Genomic DNA, 18257 nt, shown 5'->3' with positions numbered 1-18257 from the left:
ATTATTTCCTGCCCCCGCTGTCTAACACTGTTATCCATTGGAACCCTGCCTTAATCAGTGAGGACACCAGAGAAGGTCCCAGCTGGCGGAGCGGCCTGGCGTGTCCCTGTGTGTTTGCCACCAGTGCGATTTCTGGCTTTCTATGGATGTGTGAACGTGTGGGGTGGCAGATGGTGGTTTGTACGTGTGGCTGGGCTGAGGGGCTGTACCTTCCTCCAACTCTGTTTCTATGGAGAGAGAGTGTAACTGGCCTGCCTGTCCCACCTCTGCCATCCACTGGACGTGTGACCCCAGACAAAGGATTCACCTCTTTGTGCCTCGATTTCCTCATGTATGTTAAAATGGAAATAATGACAATCATAAGGTTGTTCTGAAGACTAAATGAGCTCCTCCACGTAAAGTGCTTAAAATCGTGCTGGGCACTGAGGTGGAGCAAATCTGTACAGCTTATCCGTGCTAGGTACGATTCAATGTGTAAAGAATGGGTTTCTCTATATTTATGCAAAGGCACCTGAGGGTGTACAGTAGGAAAGTCCTGAGGGGCGGAGGGAGTGGGCCGTCTCTGTGATTGGTGGGAGGACGATATTCGTGTGCATGCACACATGTGCGTACACCAGTGTGTGGTGTGTGCACCGTGGATTTCTGTGCATTTGGTAAATGTGCGAGGATGTTTACTTCCAGAACCCTGGGTACCACACGAAGGAGCGACAAGCCTGAGGACAAGTCACCGAGGCTCCATGTGCCCCAGACACCGTATCTGTACAGTGAATGGAGTTACGTCCTCAAAGGCGGATGTGAGGACAAGTGAATCAATGTAAGTAACACGGGAGAAGTTCACGGTAAGCATTCTGAGCGGGACGCATAATTGCTGACACTCCTGGTTCCTAAGTGCAGAGGCTGTTTGCGTCTTCCTCCCCTGGGCTCAGAGCTCCCCCTGGCATATCATGGATCCCAGCCCTCTGTAGGCAGAAGAGCCCTTAGTCCACTTTCTCTATTGGGACATCTGAGGCCCAGAGAAGGATAGCAACTTGCTCCAGGACACCCAGCGTACTGCAGGCAGAGATGGGGCTAGCGTGGAGCCAGTCTCTTGTCCGTCTGGGGTGGTGGGAAAACCTTGCAGGGGTCAGCGTTGGCAGCCCCCACCGCTCACTACTCCGCCTGCCACACCTCCCCCCAGCATCCAGCCTGGGCTGGGAGAAGCTACTCCAACAGGAAGGTGTGTGCTTTGGCAGCAGACACTGTCTGGGCCGCAGAGCCTGAGGCTGGGCAGCTGCCTGGGGTGGGACTTCCATGTGTCTGGGGAGGACCCCGCTCGGGTAGCCCAGTCCCAGCCTCCAGCTTCCAGCCTCCAGCGCTGGGCTGGAGAATCACCACCTGGTCTGCCTGAGGATTCTCAGAGGTCACCGGAGGAGGCTGAAGGCTTACAAATGCTTCAACTTTGGTTTTTTATGTACCAGGCCTCTTGTAAGCCTACCCCCCTCATTACAAAAGTATTGACTGTTATTTGTGGAGAATACAATCAATCAGAGAGGAGAAAAATTAAATTTTCTTAACCCAGAAGGACAGCAGCTCAGAGACCAAAGGGGCTTGACAACACACACACACACACATATCCCTGCATGCTCGTGCATGCATCTATACACGTATATACATGACACACAAACCATAAGCATGTGTATATATATGTGTGCTTACCCACATATAACATACAAGCACATACATACTCACGCAGGCACACACACACACAGCATACACTGTATGCCAGACACTTTTTCCAAGTGCTCCACCGATGTTAGCTTGTCTAGTCCAACAGTGCTCCAGGTAGGTGTCGTATGACTCGCATTTGACAGTTGAGGCAGGCAGTGGTTGAGTAACTCGCCCAAGGACACCCAGGTAGTGAATGAAATAAGGGGGATTTGAACCAGCTCCATGGGCTTAACTAATGAGGCTACATGGGCTACGTGTGAGCGGCACCATCGTGCACACGCTCCTGGGCTTTTTCCCTGTGCATCTATATTGGTTTGGCTACCAAAATGCCATCCTCTTTACATAGGGCTCCTGGGTCAGACTCGGATTTGAGTCTGACTCTATTGCAGATAGCCTGGCTTGACGCTGGGCTTGTTCCTTCAGCTCTCTGCGACTCGGTTTCTTTGTCTGTAAAATGGGGAGCTGTAGTATCTGCCTCTGAGAGTTGGCTGAGCTTGTGTGTGTGAAGCACTCAGCCCGGGCCTGGCGCATAGTAGGTGCTCATGAGATGGGGCCATGATAAGTGCCTGCTCTGAGGCCAGAGGGCTTTGTAGGGAAAACAGTCAGGAAATACTCTCTGGATGCAAGGTGGCCTTAATGTGGTGAGGTCTGGAAGGCGGAGAGAAGTATCTGGCTCAGGGGTCTCCCGAGGGGCATGGTGCTTCCTCCTGGTATCCCTGCCATTGCCCCGTCCCTACCGTGACCAGCAATCTAGCCCCAGCCCTGCACACTCCAGGTGGAAGTGGGAACAGCAGAAGTGAGAGAGGGCGGGAGAGGGAAGCTTACAAGTGGGCAGTGGGTGGAGCCTCCTGTCTAAGTCTGGTCTGGCTGGAGGGGGAGGACACTTTGGGCTGGGCATGTCAGATGCCATCAGCTCCCAGGGGACCATTAAAGTCGCTGTGCTGCCAGGTGGGCCAGGGTGTCTGCAGAGGTCCCCTGTCTCGGCCACCTTCTGCTTCCTGCCTGGGCTGCCTGTCCTGGGTACGCACTCCTGGGGAGCCTGCTGCCTGGGATCCCACATCCGTGCCTCCCTCTGGCTCTCTTCTCGTTAAATCTGTTTCTCTCTCTCTCTTCTCTGTTCTTTTTTTCCTTTTCTTTCTCTCTACTTCTATTTCTCTCTCCCTTGTTCTTTCTTTTCCCCCTCGTATCATCAGCTCTCATCCTCTCTTATATCTTTCTACCTTTCTATTTCTTTCATGCCTTTTCTCTGTATCTCCTTTTTGGTCTCTCTCATTTTCTTTTTCTCTGTTTCTCATGTTTCTCTCTTTCCCTCTTTCATTCTCCACCATCTGCTTCTTTCTGTGTCTCGCTCTCAATCCTGAAAGTGCAGCAGCTCAGGGGTAAGAGTGCCCTCACTCAACCTTGGGAAGGTTGGCCCTGCCCCTCTGAGGGCGTTGAGGGAGCCCACTTCAAGCAGGATGGGTGAAGAGCGTGTCCAGGCTGGGGAGGACTGGGGCCTGTCTCCGGGGCTGGGGGGACGGAGTCCTGGCCTTGGAGTGGGAACACCGTCGCACCCCAGGTCCTGGTCCAGATTCGCCTCTGTCTGGGCGTTTCTCTCTGTTGCCCACTGGGGTGGGAAGGACGGGGTGTTGGGCTCCACGTTCCCAGGGTTAGCATCCTCTGGAGTGGCAATGTTCGAGAACACTCAAGGTTTGGTGCCCTCATGCCCACCCCCTCTAGGCAGCCAGCTCTTACTGTACGAGGCAGACGAGTGAGCCTTCCAGCCAGCTATGCCCCTGCTGCCTGGCATCATGGGCCTGGCAGGCCTGCTCTTCTGGGCAGGCCAGACGGTGAACGCCTTAATGCCCAATGCCACCCTGGCACTGGCCCGGACCGAGGGCACAGCTGTGTGGCCCCTGAGTGGCCTGGGCGTGCCCCGCTACAGGCGGAAGCGCCACATCTCTGCCCGGGACATGAGTGCCTTATTGGATTATCACAACCACATCAGGGCCAGCGTGCAGCCCCCTGCTGCCAACATGGAGCATATGGTGAGTCCCCATGCCCTCCCCAGTGCCCCTTCCAGCAAACGCCAGTCGTCTCAACGTGTCCTGGAAGGGCTGGACTATTCACCAGCCTGGCCCCACAAGCCAGTATCTGGGTGTCTTGACTCTGTGCAAAGGACAGGAATTAGTCCGCCCATTTTAAAGATGAGAACATGAAGGCAATTGCACAGGTCCGAGGGTGAGGGGGAGTCAGAGACAGAGGACAGCTACTTGTGGAGCACCTACTGTGCCAGGTGCTCCATAGGACCCTGAGGACACACTTCTTCCTTCAGCGTGGGAACTGTCATCTCCATTTTCCAAGTAAATAAATTGAGATGCAGCGAGTTAAGTCTCCCCAGGTCACCCCATAGGGATTCCAACCCAGGTCTGCCTGCCGCTAAAGGTTGTGGCCTTAACCAACACAATACCCTGCCCAAGAATCTTGGCTCCCTGCTGGGGACCTGCAGCGGGTGGGTGGCTGGAGCTTTCCAGGCTTTCCAGGCTGGAGCTTTCTTTGCCCCCGGGGTGTGATAGACACCCCCAGAGTGTCCTCTGCAAGCCTGGGGAGGTAGAGTTTGGAGCCTGGTGTGTGTGTGGGGGGGTCTCAGGCTGGGGAAAACCAGCAGCTGATTGTCAGACGAAGCTGGGATATCTGCGCTCAAAGAGACAGAGCTGGTGGCTGTCACCCCAGCCTCCCAGCAGCCGGACTCCCGGAGTGAAGGCGGGAACCTTTCTCTTTATCGTGGCCCCTTCTCTGGGGCCATTGTCCCAAACCAGCCTGGAGAGCCACACTTCCAGCCCACCCACAGATTTCTTTAGGGAAAGAGATTGCCAGTCCAGCCCCTCCAAGACTTGCTACTCCACAGCCTGAAAATTCTTTTGCAGCGTGTCCACTCACTTACAGACTAACGCCTGCGTAGACTCAGGTACCACGCTAAGCCTCGTGGACGCCGCCCAGAACAGGATGGACGAAAGCCCTTCCCTTATGGAGCTCACATATCAGTGGGGTGACAGAAAACAAACATGAACAACAAAATATACATAGAATATAGTGTCAGGTAGTGATAAGGTGGGGAAGGGTGGGAAGAGGAGCAGGAATGGCTGACAGCTGGAGGTGGGGGAACACTTATTTGTTCATTGACTGACTCATTCATTTATTAACACAGCAACCGGCACATAAGAAGGTCCTCCATTTTCAAACAAATGATACATTTATTGAGCACTAGTTTTGTGTGCAAGGCACTCACGGGTGTTTAATTATGGCATGTAGTGTGGACACAGAGAGCTAGATGTCTCACCAGGGACCTCAGGGAGGGTCAGTGAGTGTGGGTTTGATGTCAGCATGCTCCTTCCCTCAGTTTACCCCTTTGTAGCGTGAAGGAAACATTCTCCTGCTTTCCTAGAGGACTATGAGTCCCACAACTCTGGGGAGATGGTTGCACCCCTCTTTTGGTGCCCCGTTTCTTCTTCGCTAGCTGGCTTCTGCCTGCAGGACAGACATCCTTGCTCAAGGATATCCTTTCTTTCCCACAGCCCCAAGAACATTCCGGTCCCCTGTGTCATCGTCTCACACCCACCAGGATTGTAATGATTGCTTCAGGTCTCATTTCCTTGCTAGACTATGAGTCCTCTGTGCCTAGAAATACTGCTCAGTATCTGCTGAATGAACAAATAATGCCTCAGAGAATCCCAGGAAGTCAGAACTGAAAGGGAGCTAGTTAGTATTTTGTTAAGCTATGCTTTCTTCAGATTATAAAACTTGGAGCTTTCATACATTGGAAAATTATGAAGCTGTTATGAAGAAGGAGAAGGGTATTCTCTACATACAGATGTGGAATAATCACCAAGATAACCTATCTTGTTAAGTGAAAAGAGAAAGGTGCCACATAGAATGTCTGTAAAAAAAAAAATTAAAGAAAATATATATATACACATATATCTTATATAATTATAAATAAACCATATATGAAAACGTGTGTGTGTATATATATATATGGATATATATATATATAGTGTGTGTGTGTGTATATACACACATATATATATGTATGCATATCGCGGATGACAAAAAAATGTATACAAGTGGACACTTAGGTCAGCGTTGCCCAAGCAGTAGTTCACCGTAATCAGAAGTATCTGGACGCTGATGGTCACCACTTTGAGCACCTCTCGTAATTACAGAACTCAAATGTGACTTGTGTTCATCTTTTTTTATTGGTATATATTAAGTATTACAATTTTAATAGTTTTTTTCCTTTCTTAAAATATGTATACATTTTTTCGGCACCCTATATATGTGTATGTATATGCTTGTACAGGTGTGGAGTATTTTGGAAGAGGACACAAGAAACTCCCAGTGATGGTTGCCTCTAGGGGGCAGGGTGGCTGGAGAGACAGATGGAGGACAGAGATGAGAGATTTTCCACTTATGCTCCTTTGGATAACTTAACATATTAAACTTGTGCATGAGTTCATTAGTCAACAAAATCTTTGAATTAAATATTTTTAATGTTAAAATAAATACATCTAAAAAATACAATAAATAAGATAAAATACGTTATCTTCCCATCACCCTGGGCTCAGCCACTTCTAAGGACTGCTGAGAACTCGTGGACCAATACCCTGAGACCCCGCTCAGAGCAGAGTGCCCCAGCTTGAAGTCCGGGGAGGGCACCCTCCGAGGTAGGAGTCAGAGACCTGGGTGTGCACCTCGGCTCTGATGTGGGCTTGCTGTGGACCTTGAAATCACAGGCCTTCTCTGAGCCTCGGTTTTCTAAGCTGCCAAGTGGATTTGTTGCAAGGTTCGAAGGGATGGGGGAGTAGTGGCACCAGGTGACTGTGCATCTCTGGACACCACTGTGATGGTGATGGTTGGTCCCCCGGGGAATTTCACGGCCTTTCTTTCCCCAGGTCTGGGACGAGCGGCTGGCCAGGTCTGCCGAGACCTGGGCCACCCAGTGCATCTGGGCCCACGGGCCCTCACAGCTGATGAGATACATGGGCCAGAATCTCTCCATCCATTCGGGCCGGTGAGTGACCCTCTGCCCTTCCTTCACTCAGTCATTCAATGAGGTCACCAAGCTGGTTGGTGGCAGAGCAACGTTTCCTTTCTCCCACCCAGCGTCTTCCATCTTCTCTGCCTCCTCAGCTACCGCTCTGTGGTGGACCTCATGAAGTCTTGGTCTGAGGAGAAGCGGCACTACTCGTTTCCGGCCCCAAAGGACTGTAACCCCCACTGCCCCTGGCGCTGCAGTGGTCCGGTCTGCTCCCATTATACCCAGGTACCCCTCTGTCGGGACTAAGGGCTGGTGGGAGAACAAATCCTGGTGCCTTAGAAGAAGAATGTGGTGGAACAGACACTACAAATGAAACGGAGCCCCCTATGGACTTGCTTTCACATAATCGGCATGTTCCCTCAAAGTTGAATTGAGCTGAACTAGAGCTGGTTCTGAGAGTCTTATGTAGGCTGACCTGGTGTCTGACCTCAGAATAGAGATGTGTGGTCTGACAAGTTCAACAGTGCTTTTGAATTCAATAGGTCCAAACATTTTCTAGTATTTTCTGTTGTGTAAGGCTCCCACTATCTTAAAAAAAGAAATGCCAAGGGAAGGTTACAAAAATCCTAGTATATTTTGAGTGCTAATATTGAATACGTTAACACACATAAAAATGCAATGCAATATAATGTTGCAAGAAATAGGACAGAAACTTCCAACTGTATGACAGATATTTTCTCTCAGTCCCGTCAGTCTCTCTGTGACTTGTTTGGAGTTAATATCAAAAATCTAAATTTGAGACCCTCTAGGAAACATGAGGCCTAAACCAAATGCCCTTCCTGACATCCCATGAAATAGTGTCTCCATTTTGACAAAGAAGAAATTGAGGCACAGAGTGGTTAAGTGACTTGGTCAAAGTCACACAGCTAGTGAAATTGAGATTCTGACCCAAGGCGGTTTAAGTCTAAAGTCTGTATTTTAATATCCAACACAACAATGATTTTCAAACAGAGGTTACTAGGGAAAAAAACGAAAAAAAAAAACCCATAAAATAGAATGATACAGAAAATATCAGCATATCTCACACATAAGATTAAATATTGGTTCATAAAACTTCTTTTCCAATTTGTGTGTGTGTATGTGTGCGTGCATGCACACAGGGTAACAATGTAAAATGTATTCCTTACTGTTGGTTGTAGTAAAAGAACTAAATAAATAAAACAAGTTTGAGAAGCATTATGGCACAATATGCTTCCAGCGCCCTCACTGAGAGGCAGATGTCCCTTAGTACACCACCCTGAAGCAAGTCCAGGAGCCTCCCAACCCCAGGGAACCCTGGGTCCCATTACTCCTTCTCATAGCCTCTCTCTGTTTGTCCTTCCTCAGATGGTGTGGGCATCCTCCAATCGGCTGGGCTGTGCCATCCACACCTGTGGCAGCATCAGCGTCTGGGGCAGCACTTGGCACCAGGCAGTGTACCTGGTCTGTAACTATGCCATTAAGTAAGTACAGTGCTGAGATGGGCGGGGCTCTGGGGCAGGAAGGTGGGTCCTGAGGGCGGGTGGGCAGAATCCAAAGAAAGAGAAGGCGCACAGGACATCCCGCCTGCCTCCATTCTAAGTAACCTCAATACCATACATTGTGGTCGTGTCAGAGTCCATTCATAACCCTTTTTCTTTACCCAAATTTCAGAATCAACTGGGAGGTAGAGGGCTGCGGCTGGTGGACAGGCAGTGGACAATGTGGCTTCGATCTGCCAGCCAAGTGGGCTTGCAAATGTCTCTCTGTCGAATTAGGCCTGCGTGGCCATGGACAGGCAGCACTGGGCCACCACAGGCCTCGACCTGCAAAGGCAGAGGCAGCCCCTGTAAGCTTATCCTGAGAAACAGAGCAGCCAGGAACATAGGCTCCCTGCAGGTAGGCAGATCCCAAAGGAAAGGAGGGATGCAATGAGCATGTTCAGCTCGTCAGACTCTTCCAGACTCTCCAATCAGCTTGGTGAGAGACAGGTCACAGTGGTCTTCACAGGCGAGTCTCTTGGAAACATGGAGAAAGGGAAATGGAAGTTCCCATCCAATGAACAGTATACAAACTTGCAAGCATTACAGATCCTTAAACAGAATCAAGAACGGATTCTAAGTAAGCATGGTATTTAGAGTTCCAAATTATATAATGATAATTGCCTTTTACTCTCACGTAGTCCTTGACCATTTATAAAATACTCTCACTTTGTCATTTCATTGAAGATAAGAAAGAGAGAAAAGGAAAAAGGGACACTGGGAAAATATTTTCCCTTTTTCACAGATTAAGAAATTGAGAATCAGAGATGGTTCAGTAATTTACCAAAAGTCCCAAAGCTGAGAAGTAGCAGAGCTGTCTGAAAAACAAGCTTTTTGATTCCAAGTCCTATGCTGTTTCTACTATACTACCCTGATGTTCTGGACGTCATTGGTGGCCTGAACATAAAGTCTTTAGGTATTTATTTGTTAGATGGTAACATCTATTGACGAAGTAACATATGGTAGCCCCGCTTTATCAGGGAAAAATATAACCACCAAATTCCATTACAAACAGCTTAAGGGACTGTTCCAATTTGTTTGCTGGCATATCGAATTTTTGCAGCATTGAGTATTAACAGTATAACTGTATCGTTAATAAGAGTTTTAGACTCTGGAGTCGACTGACAGGGTTTGAATTGTAATTTAACTTAACTCCTCTAGGCTTGTTTCTTCATCTGCAAAACGGATGCTTGTTTTACTCAGAGTTCTTGAGAGAATTAAATGAGCTGACTCACAACAACTCCCCGCCCCCCACGTCCTCTCCACCCCCCGGGCTCATAAGAAATTCAGAACGTGTGTGGGTTCTTATTATCATTACCAGACCTGGGTTTCATTCACACACTGAGGACTTTGCATGAGTCATTTTTGCTCTCCAGTCTTCTCTTTAAAACAGCAAATACTTCCTGGCCTGTAGGTGATCGCAGTGCACTGTTGCCCATAGCACATGGTAAATAAGTGACGGCCACGATTATCACTAGGTTATAAACTCTTTGAGGGTGGGAAATAGGTCTTATTCATTTCTATATCCTTCCACTACAGTGATGTCAACTCTTTGTTTTTTTAAGCAGTAGAATGTTTTTCCAAGTGGTTAAATTACACAAACAAAAAAAAACTATTCTGATTCCATCACCCCTGGTGTCTTACTCTCCCTGCACCCAAATTTCCAGGAGACTTTTTGAAAACTGTATACTCACAACACCTGGCACAAATCCTGACGCCCAATAGATGCTCTGGAAGTGTCGAATGAATGAATGCAGAGGCCCATCTGAAACCAGAAGTGTGCATGCTTTTCTAATCACTTTGGCTGATTTTACTCATAGTCGTTCAACAATCACTTGAAGAAAAAAGATTCATTTCTGCTCACAAAGAGTGTTCATTTGAAGTGTGAGAAAATAAGGTACTGGGACTTACAAAGACAGCTAACGCTATGGGCCACCAAGTAAGAAAGAGCTGGGGGAAGGATTACAGGCCTTGCGAGGAGAAACGGGGAAAAAAGAGAAATCTGTGAGCTGGAATGAAAGAGTTGTGCGCTGCTGATGTGTGAAAGCGGGATCCACATACTGCGATGCATTCTGAAATGCCTGGCCGAAAGCAGTAGATGTGATTCTGTAAACCAGGAGTTGGCCCCTAATCAAAAGCTGGCCTGCTGCCTGTTTTTGTAAATAAAGTTTTATTGAATCCCTGCCATGCCATTCACTTACATATTCTGTAGGGCTACTTTCATGTGATAGAGACATCTGGCCTGCAAAGCCTAAATATTTGCTATCTGGCCCTTTCCAAAAAAAAATTGCCAACTCCTGCATAGGGAAACCACTAAAAGTTCTTGAACAGGAGAAGGTGGTGTTCAGCGTTCCTTCTGTTGTTGTTGTTTTGAACAACTTTACTGAGATATAATTCACACATCATACAACTTACCCACTGGAAGTTTACAATTCGGTGAGGTTCGGTATATTACATTATTAATTTTTTTTTAAATTGTGGGAAAATGTATATAACAAAATTTGCCACTTTAGCCATTTTTAAGTGTGTAACTCAATGGCATTAATTACATTCACAGTGTTTCCAAAACTTTTTCAAAGGCTGTGATCTGTTGAAAGGATGAACTCAGGAGCAGGTGGGATGGATTTGGGATGCAGCATTTGAAGAAATGAATACTTAGCAGTGGCCATGATGCAACTTCATGGCATGTCCCCCCCATGGCTGAATTACACTCATCATCTAATTATTCTAGCTCTCATTTGCACAACATAAATTAAAAATTGTTTTCACATAATTCCTACAGACACCATTTCATTTATTTATTTTATTCAGAGGATAAAAATCAAAGTTCAAGAAATGAGGTGGTTTGGTTTATTCTGTCACCAGCTGGCAGGTGGCAGAATCTAGAACCAGGACCCAAACATAGATCTACCTGAGTTGGGGTTGCGGGAAAGGAATAAGAAAATCTACACTTCCTGGGGAGTCACTCATTTGCAAGGCACAGTGCTAGGTGCGTGCACACGTGGCTCCATTATTTTGTCTTCATTGCATTCCTGAGCTGGAGGGAAGTCTTCTCTTGGTTTTACAGATGAAGAAACTGAGGCTTGCAGATATGACTTGTTCAGGGTTGCACAGCCGGTCTGTGGTGGTGCTGAGATTTGGAAAGCTGTGGGAAGGTTGCTTCCGTAACTCTCCTCTGTGCCCTGACCCCGTCTTCCAGGGACCTTTTCTCTTCCAGGGGCAACTGGATTGGCGAGGCACCATACAAGATGGGGAGGCCGTGCTCCGCCTGTCCCCCCAGTTACCAAGGCAGCTGCAATAACAACATGTGCTTCTCTGGGCCCAAATCCAACCGGCTTCTGTGGTTCTGAATTTGCCCTGGACTCTGGTGGGCCTCTAGCTGGGCGCCACCCTCCAAGAGTCCCTCCCCAAAGACCAGGTCAAGAATCTTTCTTTTTTTAAGACACGAATTGGGCTCACTCCACTCATCTGATTTTTCCCTCCTGATTCCATTTTCTAAATGTCTAGCATGTGCCGGAAGAAAACAACCTCCTTGCCTTCCTCTCTCCTCGGTTGCTTCTTTCTTTCTCTGGCCTCTAGGAAAGTGGCCTGTGTCTTTAATGGACTCAGCTCTCAGTTCTCAGGGAAGGAGCAATGGCAGCAGTTTTTGGACTCTCAAGGCTCAAACTCATTAGTCTTTGTCTATCCAAGAAAAGGTATCTATTAAAAAATCTTTAGCCAGCAACCCACCTTCACTCATCCAATAATAGCCAACCAGCTTCTGGGCAGCCTTTCGGGATCAGTTGTCCCCTTCCTGAATTGGGAACATTTCATGTCCAGGCTTTTAAAAAATAATTGAAATTAGCTATGGACACCCCATTCCTAGTTCATGTTACTGGAGCCACCACAGGGCCCAGGACCCCCTTTCACAGACGGGTACACTGAGGCTCAGTGAAGGGGTGTGCCTTACTGAGGGCTGCACAGCTTGTCTGCGAAGGCACCCAGGTCAGAGCTGAAGCTTGGACATCCCCTTTAGACCCATCTGAGCACTCAGGACTGAGCGGAGAAAACCAAAGTTGGCCTGAGGGAGCTCGCTTTCAGAGCCTGTCTTTTCTGCTCTCAACCACTCTCTCTACTTTGGTCTCCCTTTCATCTGCACGTCAGCTCTATCCCTATCTCTCTTGCTCTTTATTTCTCCTGTAAAGTCTTATTCTCTTTCCCATTAACCATTTCCCCTCTCCCTGCCCCACCCTACCCAGAAACCATTAACACACAAAAGCCCTTTTGTTTCCAGAGATAGTAAAATTTCTCCCTCAGACCTTGCCCTCTACCTGGGGCCCACTCCCTGCCTGGCAGATAGAAACAGTTCCCTTTCCCCAGAGTCTCTACATTTTTCTGGAAGGAGTGAATTTTCTTCTCTTGGTCATCCCCACCGAGGCCACAACTTGTGCATGTCAACACCACCCGCACCACCGCTACCACTGTCCCCCTGCCCTCAATAAAGTCCTTTGAGATCCCATGCAGTGGCTCTTTTTGTCCCTCCCTCTCTCAGCTCCCAGGAAGGAGAGAAGGAAATTGAGTGGAGGGGAGATGGAGTGAGGGGAAAATCAGCTCAAGAGAAAGACCAAGGGAGGAGATTAATAGCCCCATAGTCCCTGCTTTGCTCCAGGCACATCAGCTAGATCAGTGCACGTGTGCATGTGTGTATATTATTACTCCATTTTACAGATGAGAAAAATGAGGCTTGGGGTGAGTGCCCCTTTTCAAATGCTGGAAATGAGAGAAATAAGAGAAACAAGGACACTGTTGTGAGTTCATTATTCTCATATCCTTTCTACTTTCTTTAGGGTGGGGGTATTAAAATGTTCTTTCATTTATAAAACAATGGTGATAATTAATATTAGATATTTAGGACAATTATTAATGTCCTTACATTGGAGTGGGGAAGGCTTGCCAACTCTGTGTCAATTTCCCAAATGTTCTGGAAATTTAAGTGGCACATGACCCCCTGAATTATATGCATGAGGTCACATAGCTAATAAAAAGCAGACATGAGATTCTTCTTCATGTGATCCCAAATCCTGTGTTGTTTTGACTGCCCACCTTGCCTTCCTGTGTCCTGATAATGAGAATAACAACCACTGGTTTTTATGTACTGTGTAGGACACTCTTAATCTCGTTGAATTGTCACAACTAGCAGAAGTGATAGGTAGTTTCTATCCCCATTTTACAGATATAAAAACTGAGACTGAAGAAACTGGATTTGAATCTGCTCTATAATACTCAAAAGCCCCTTGTCTTAATCTGTTCATTCTCCAGCCTCTTAACTGATAAGGGAGAAACTCAGGGATTGGACAAAGGTTGAGACAGTTAAGCAAAAAAAGGTAGGGTGGGAATTCCAGATGACTTGCTGGGTTTTCCCCATGTCTGATACTGCCTTTGAGAAGAGCCCATGCCAGGAGGGAAATGAGAAAGATGGGCCAGCTCTTGCTGGCTATGCCTTGGACATGCATACCTAGGGGTGAGGGAAGTTGCACTTAGTATCCTGGCTTGTTAAACTCTGTTCCAACCGAAGGGAAACTTTAGTTGCAAGAAATCAGTAACAACAGCTTTCAAACCTCTGTAGTATTTTGTACTCTTTGAAGGCATTTATAGCCCAGTCTCATTTGATCACTCATTTGCTCCTACACTCACCAAGCAAGAGGGTTAAGAGCATGGACTCTGGAGCTGGACTGCTTAGCTACAAGTTGAACTTAGTGGCTGGATGTGCTTGAGTAAGTTACCGTGAGCTCTCAGTCTCATCTGCAACTGGGGACACTAATAATATCTGCCTTGAGAGGTCATTCAAAACATGAAATGAACGAATACATGGGAACCACTTAGAGAAGTGCATTGCACATACAGTAGTAAGTGCTATAAAATTGCCAGTGGTCACTAATATCGGAGTGGGCAAACTGGCTCACAAGCCAAATCCTATTGTCGGCCTGTTTTTGTAAATAAAGTTTTATTGGAACACAGCCATGCTCATTTCTTTATGTATTTTCCATGACTGCTGTCATGCTTCCGTAGCAGACATAAGTAGTCACAAAGGACTGTATGTCTCGCAAAGCCTAAAATATTTACTAACTGGCCCTTTACAGAAAGTCTGTCAACCCCTGAGATCTATAGGGTTCCTGTATTCTCAGAGCTTCTAATTCTAGTGGGACAGTCCAACATTAAACAGAAGACAGATACAAATACACTATCATAATGGAAGGAAGTGCTACCTAGGAGAAGAACAGGGAATTACAAGAGTGCATTCTAAACTAGACTAGGGCTTCCTGCAGAGGGATGCTTTTTGATGAAGAAGAGAAGCTGGTCACGCTCAGAGGCCGTGAAAACAATGAGGGTAGGAGGCTGAAGGAAAGAGCGCATGGCAGTACCAGGGACTAAAGCAGACCTGCTGGTTGTCGGGGGCAAAGGGAGTGAGACGACCCCGGGAGCGAGGTAAGGGCCAAACCATGAACAATCTTAGGGCTTTATTGAGGACAATGGGAAGGCACAGTGAGATTTTAACAGTGGAAGGACATGTCAGATTTGCATTTGAAATGCTACTTCTGGCTACATTAATGGGGAAAAGATTTAACGAGGGTCAGCGTGGATGCTGGGGCCCAGGAAAAAGGCCATTTTGGTAACCCAGGTGAGAGACGAACATGGCTTGAACCAAGGCAGTGGCATTGGGAACAGAGAGAAGTGGATACGTTTTAGGAAGTGGGATTCAAGGGGACTTTTGTAATGGTTGTGTGTAAAGGAAATGGAGTCGGAGAGGGCGCCGTTTTATCAAGATGAGGAGCACAGGGGAAGGAGTTTTGATGGAAGCAAACAGCAGGAATGCCATTCGGGGCGTATTTGAGATGTCTCTGAAACATATAAGTGGAGATATCTAGGAGGCAGTTGGGTGGATGAATCTGGGCTCCAGAGGAGAAATTTAGATTAAAGATACACCATTGAGAGTCACAGGTGTATGGATGGTCATTGAAGCCATAGTCATGATGAATGAGATTATGGGAAGAGAGATAATAGGTTGCGAAGAAAGTAAATCTAGAGCGAAGTCCCAAGTAACTCGACTGTGTAAGGACAGGGAGAAAACCATGAACTCTCAAGAGACAGAGAAGAAAAAAACAGTCAGGAAGGAAGAAAACCAGAAGACTGTTGCAGAATGGATGCGAAGGGAATAGGTCATTGAAAGGAAGAGGAGTCGACTGTCATATCCTGCTGGGGGTCTCGTAAACTGTCCACTGAATGTTTAGGCGTGGAGTCATTCTGATTCTCCAATGAAGACTCAGGGGTGTGTGTGTGTGTGTGTGTGTGTGTGTGTGTGTGTGTGTTTGTGTTGGGGTGTGGGGGGACCAGAGCCAGATGGAAGAAGGGGGTGCTATATATAGGTAGGGAAAACAGAGCTAGTGTAGACAGCTATTTTAAAAGTTCAGAAGCAAAAGGAGGCGAGAGCAGATCACTGAGATGGGGAAAGAAGCTATTGAGGGAGGTTTGTTCGTTCTTTTAGTAAAAGATACAGCATATTTAAATATTGATTGATTCCTCTTCTAAAAATTGGTCCTACAGATATACTTCCCACATGTGGGTCAAGACACATGTATGAAAACAGCCACTGTGTGCAGTGGGAAAACCTGGAAGCAACCTCAATGCTCAGCAACAGGACACCAGTGAAACCGTTTATGGGACATTCACACAGTACAATACTCCACAGCTACTCAAAAGAATGAGGTAGGTGTGCAGGTATGGAGGAGATGGCCCTTAGATACTAAGGAGGGGGACGCAAGTGGCAGAAGCGTGTTTTTAATATGTTCCCAGGTATTTATGTGCATTTACATTTGTATGTCTTAGCTCAGGCTGCCATCACACAATACCATAGCCTGGGTGGCTTAACCAACGGTAATGAGTTTTCATGCTTCTGGAGGCTGGAAGTCTGAGATCACCGTGCCGTGTAGTTAGGTGTTGGTGAGAGCTCTCTTCCTGGCTTGCAGACAACCGCCTTCTCACTGGGTCCTCATATCGTAGAGAGTGATCTCTCTTGAATCTTTTCTTATAAAGACATTAATCCTATCGGATCAGGACCTTATGACCTCATTTAATCTTAATTCCAGAAAGGCCCTATCTCCAAATACAAATTGGGGGTTAGGGCTTCAACATACGAATTTTGGGAGGACACGATTCAGTCCATAGCAGTGTATACGTGAGTGTCTATGTATAATTTCCAGAAATATATACAAGAATTTGTTTAAAAGGTTAGTAAAGTGTAGGAACTAACGTAAGAGGAAGGTTTATTTTTCATTACGTGCTGCTTGTACAATTCTCATTTTTAGCATGTGAAGGTATTACTTTTTCACTTATAAAACTAATTTAAAACCAACAAAAGCAAAAGGAAAGATCACATCACACGGCTAAAGTTAAAAAGACTGATAATAACAAATGATGATAAGAATATGGAATAAATAGGAGCTCTCTTGCTCTGCTGGCCGGAATGCAAGATGGTACGACCACTTTGGACAAGAGTTTGGAAGTGTCTTATAAATTAAACATAGACATACCATATCAACTGGCGATGCCTTTCCTAGGAATTTAACCGAGAGAAATGAAGCCTACATCTACATGAAGACTTGTTCATGAACATACATAGCTGCTTAATTCATAATAGCTCCGAACTGGAGACAAGCCCAATGTCTATCACCAGGTGAATGGATGAACAAATTCCAGTATATCCATTCAATGGAATACTACTTAGCAAGGAAAAAGGACGTGAATGTAGATGACTCACAAACATGCTGAGCAAAAGAAGCCAGACACAGAAGAATGAATGCCGTATGATCTATTTCTATGACATTCCTGAAAAAACAAATCTAATCTGGAGTGACAGAAAACAGATCTGTAGTCAGTTGCCTGGAGTGGGAGGTGCCTGGGGGATTGATTGCAGAGGAATCAAGGGAACTTTTGGGGGGTGATGGAAATGTTCTGTATTTTGATTAAGGTTATAGTTACCTGGGCATATATACTTGCCCAAACTCATAACACTGTGCACTTAAAAAGGGTACATTTTTATTATATTTAAATTATACCTGAATAAAGTTGATTCTAAAAGTCTAAAGAGGGAGAGGTTGAATATATAGGAGAAATTAAACGTGGTCACGTGGAGCTCCTGAGAGGTAGGGTGCAGCCCCAGGTGTATCTGAACGGAAGATGGTGGGAAAAGTGCAAGTACAGGTGAATTTTGGTGGGGAGTTGAGACAGGTTGGGGGTGAAGGCTTCTGTTTTCTCTGTGAGGAAGGTAAAGTTTCATCCTGCTAAGGACAAGAAGAAAAGGTTTGAGGAGAGGAAAGATTTGACATAGAGGTAGAGACTAGAAGAGCAAGGGGAAGAGACAGGGCAGAGCCCTGTGCCGTGTGGAAGTTGGTGATCATTCATCTATGGCGGCCCCCATGTGTCCTCTAAGTGATTTTTTTTTTCTCAGCAGTGATTGGCTGCTGGTGTGCAGGCATGAAAAACACAGGCACTTAGATTCATCCAGGCTTGGGTTTTCGTCAGGTGGTTAGAAAGAAAGGAACTGGGAGAGAAGCAAGAAAGAAACTAATAGACTGTGGCTTTAAATTGGACAGGAGGAAAAGAAGACATGAAGGTGTGACAGGTAGGGAGAAAACAGAAGGAATGAAGGACTGGAAACCACCCCCTTGTCCATCAGAAGAGGATCAGAAGGGGTGGCCGGTTAGCTCAGTTGGTTAGAGCGCAGTGCTCTTAACAAGGTTGCTGGTTCGATCCCCACATGGGCCTCTGTGAGCTGCGCCCTCCACAACTTGACTTGGAGCTGATGGGTCCTGGAAAAACACATTTAAATCAATAAAAGTTAAAAAAAAGTTGCTTAAGTTTAAATAAAGGGGGCGGGGGGTTCAGAAGTCCCCAGGAGGTGACTGAGCAAGAACACAGGGAAAAAGAGCTGTGGACAG

The 18257-nt window shown here is 46.7% G+C and overlaps 1 protein-coding gene across 1 annotated transcript; it reads left to right on the top strand.

Annotated features, from left to right (window-relative positions):
* Positions 1-3476: 3476 nt before the first annotated feature.
* On the top strand, positions 3477-12842 carry R3HDML (R3H domain containing like). The gene is made up of 5 exons (XM_033095248.1): positions 3477-3734; positions 6639-6757; positions 6877-7009; positions 8111-8226; positions 11501-12842. Exons 1-5 carry the CDS (start codon positions 3477-3479, stop codon positions 11631-11633), a joined length of 759 nt encoding a protein of 252 aa, XP_032951139.1. The 3' UTR covers positions 11634-12842.
* Positions 12843-18257: the final 5415 nt, after the last annotated feature.

The sequence above is a fragment of the Rhinolophus ferrumequinum genome, chromosome 23, assembly GCF_004115265.2.
Source record: "Rhinolophus ferrumequinum isolate MPI-CBG mRhiFer1 chromosome 23, mRhiFer1_v1.p, whole genome shotgun sequence".
In the NCBI taxonomy this organism is placed as follows: Eukaryota; Metazoa; Chordata; class Mammalia; order Chiroptera; family Rhinolophidae; genus Rhinolophus; species Rhinolophus ferrumequinum.
Note: the sequence above shows the minus strand (reverse complement) of the source record. Positions and strands in the feature narration are given on the sequence as shown.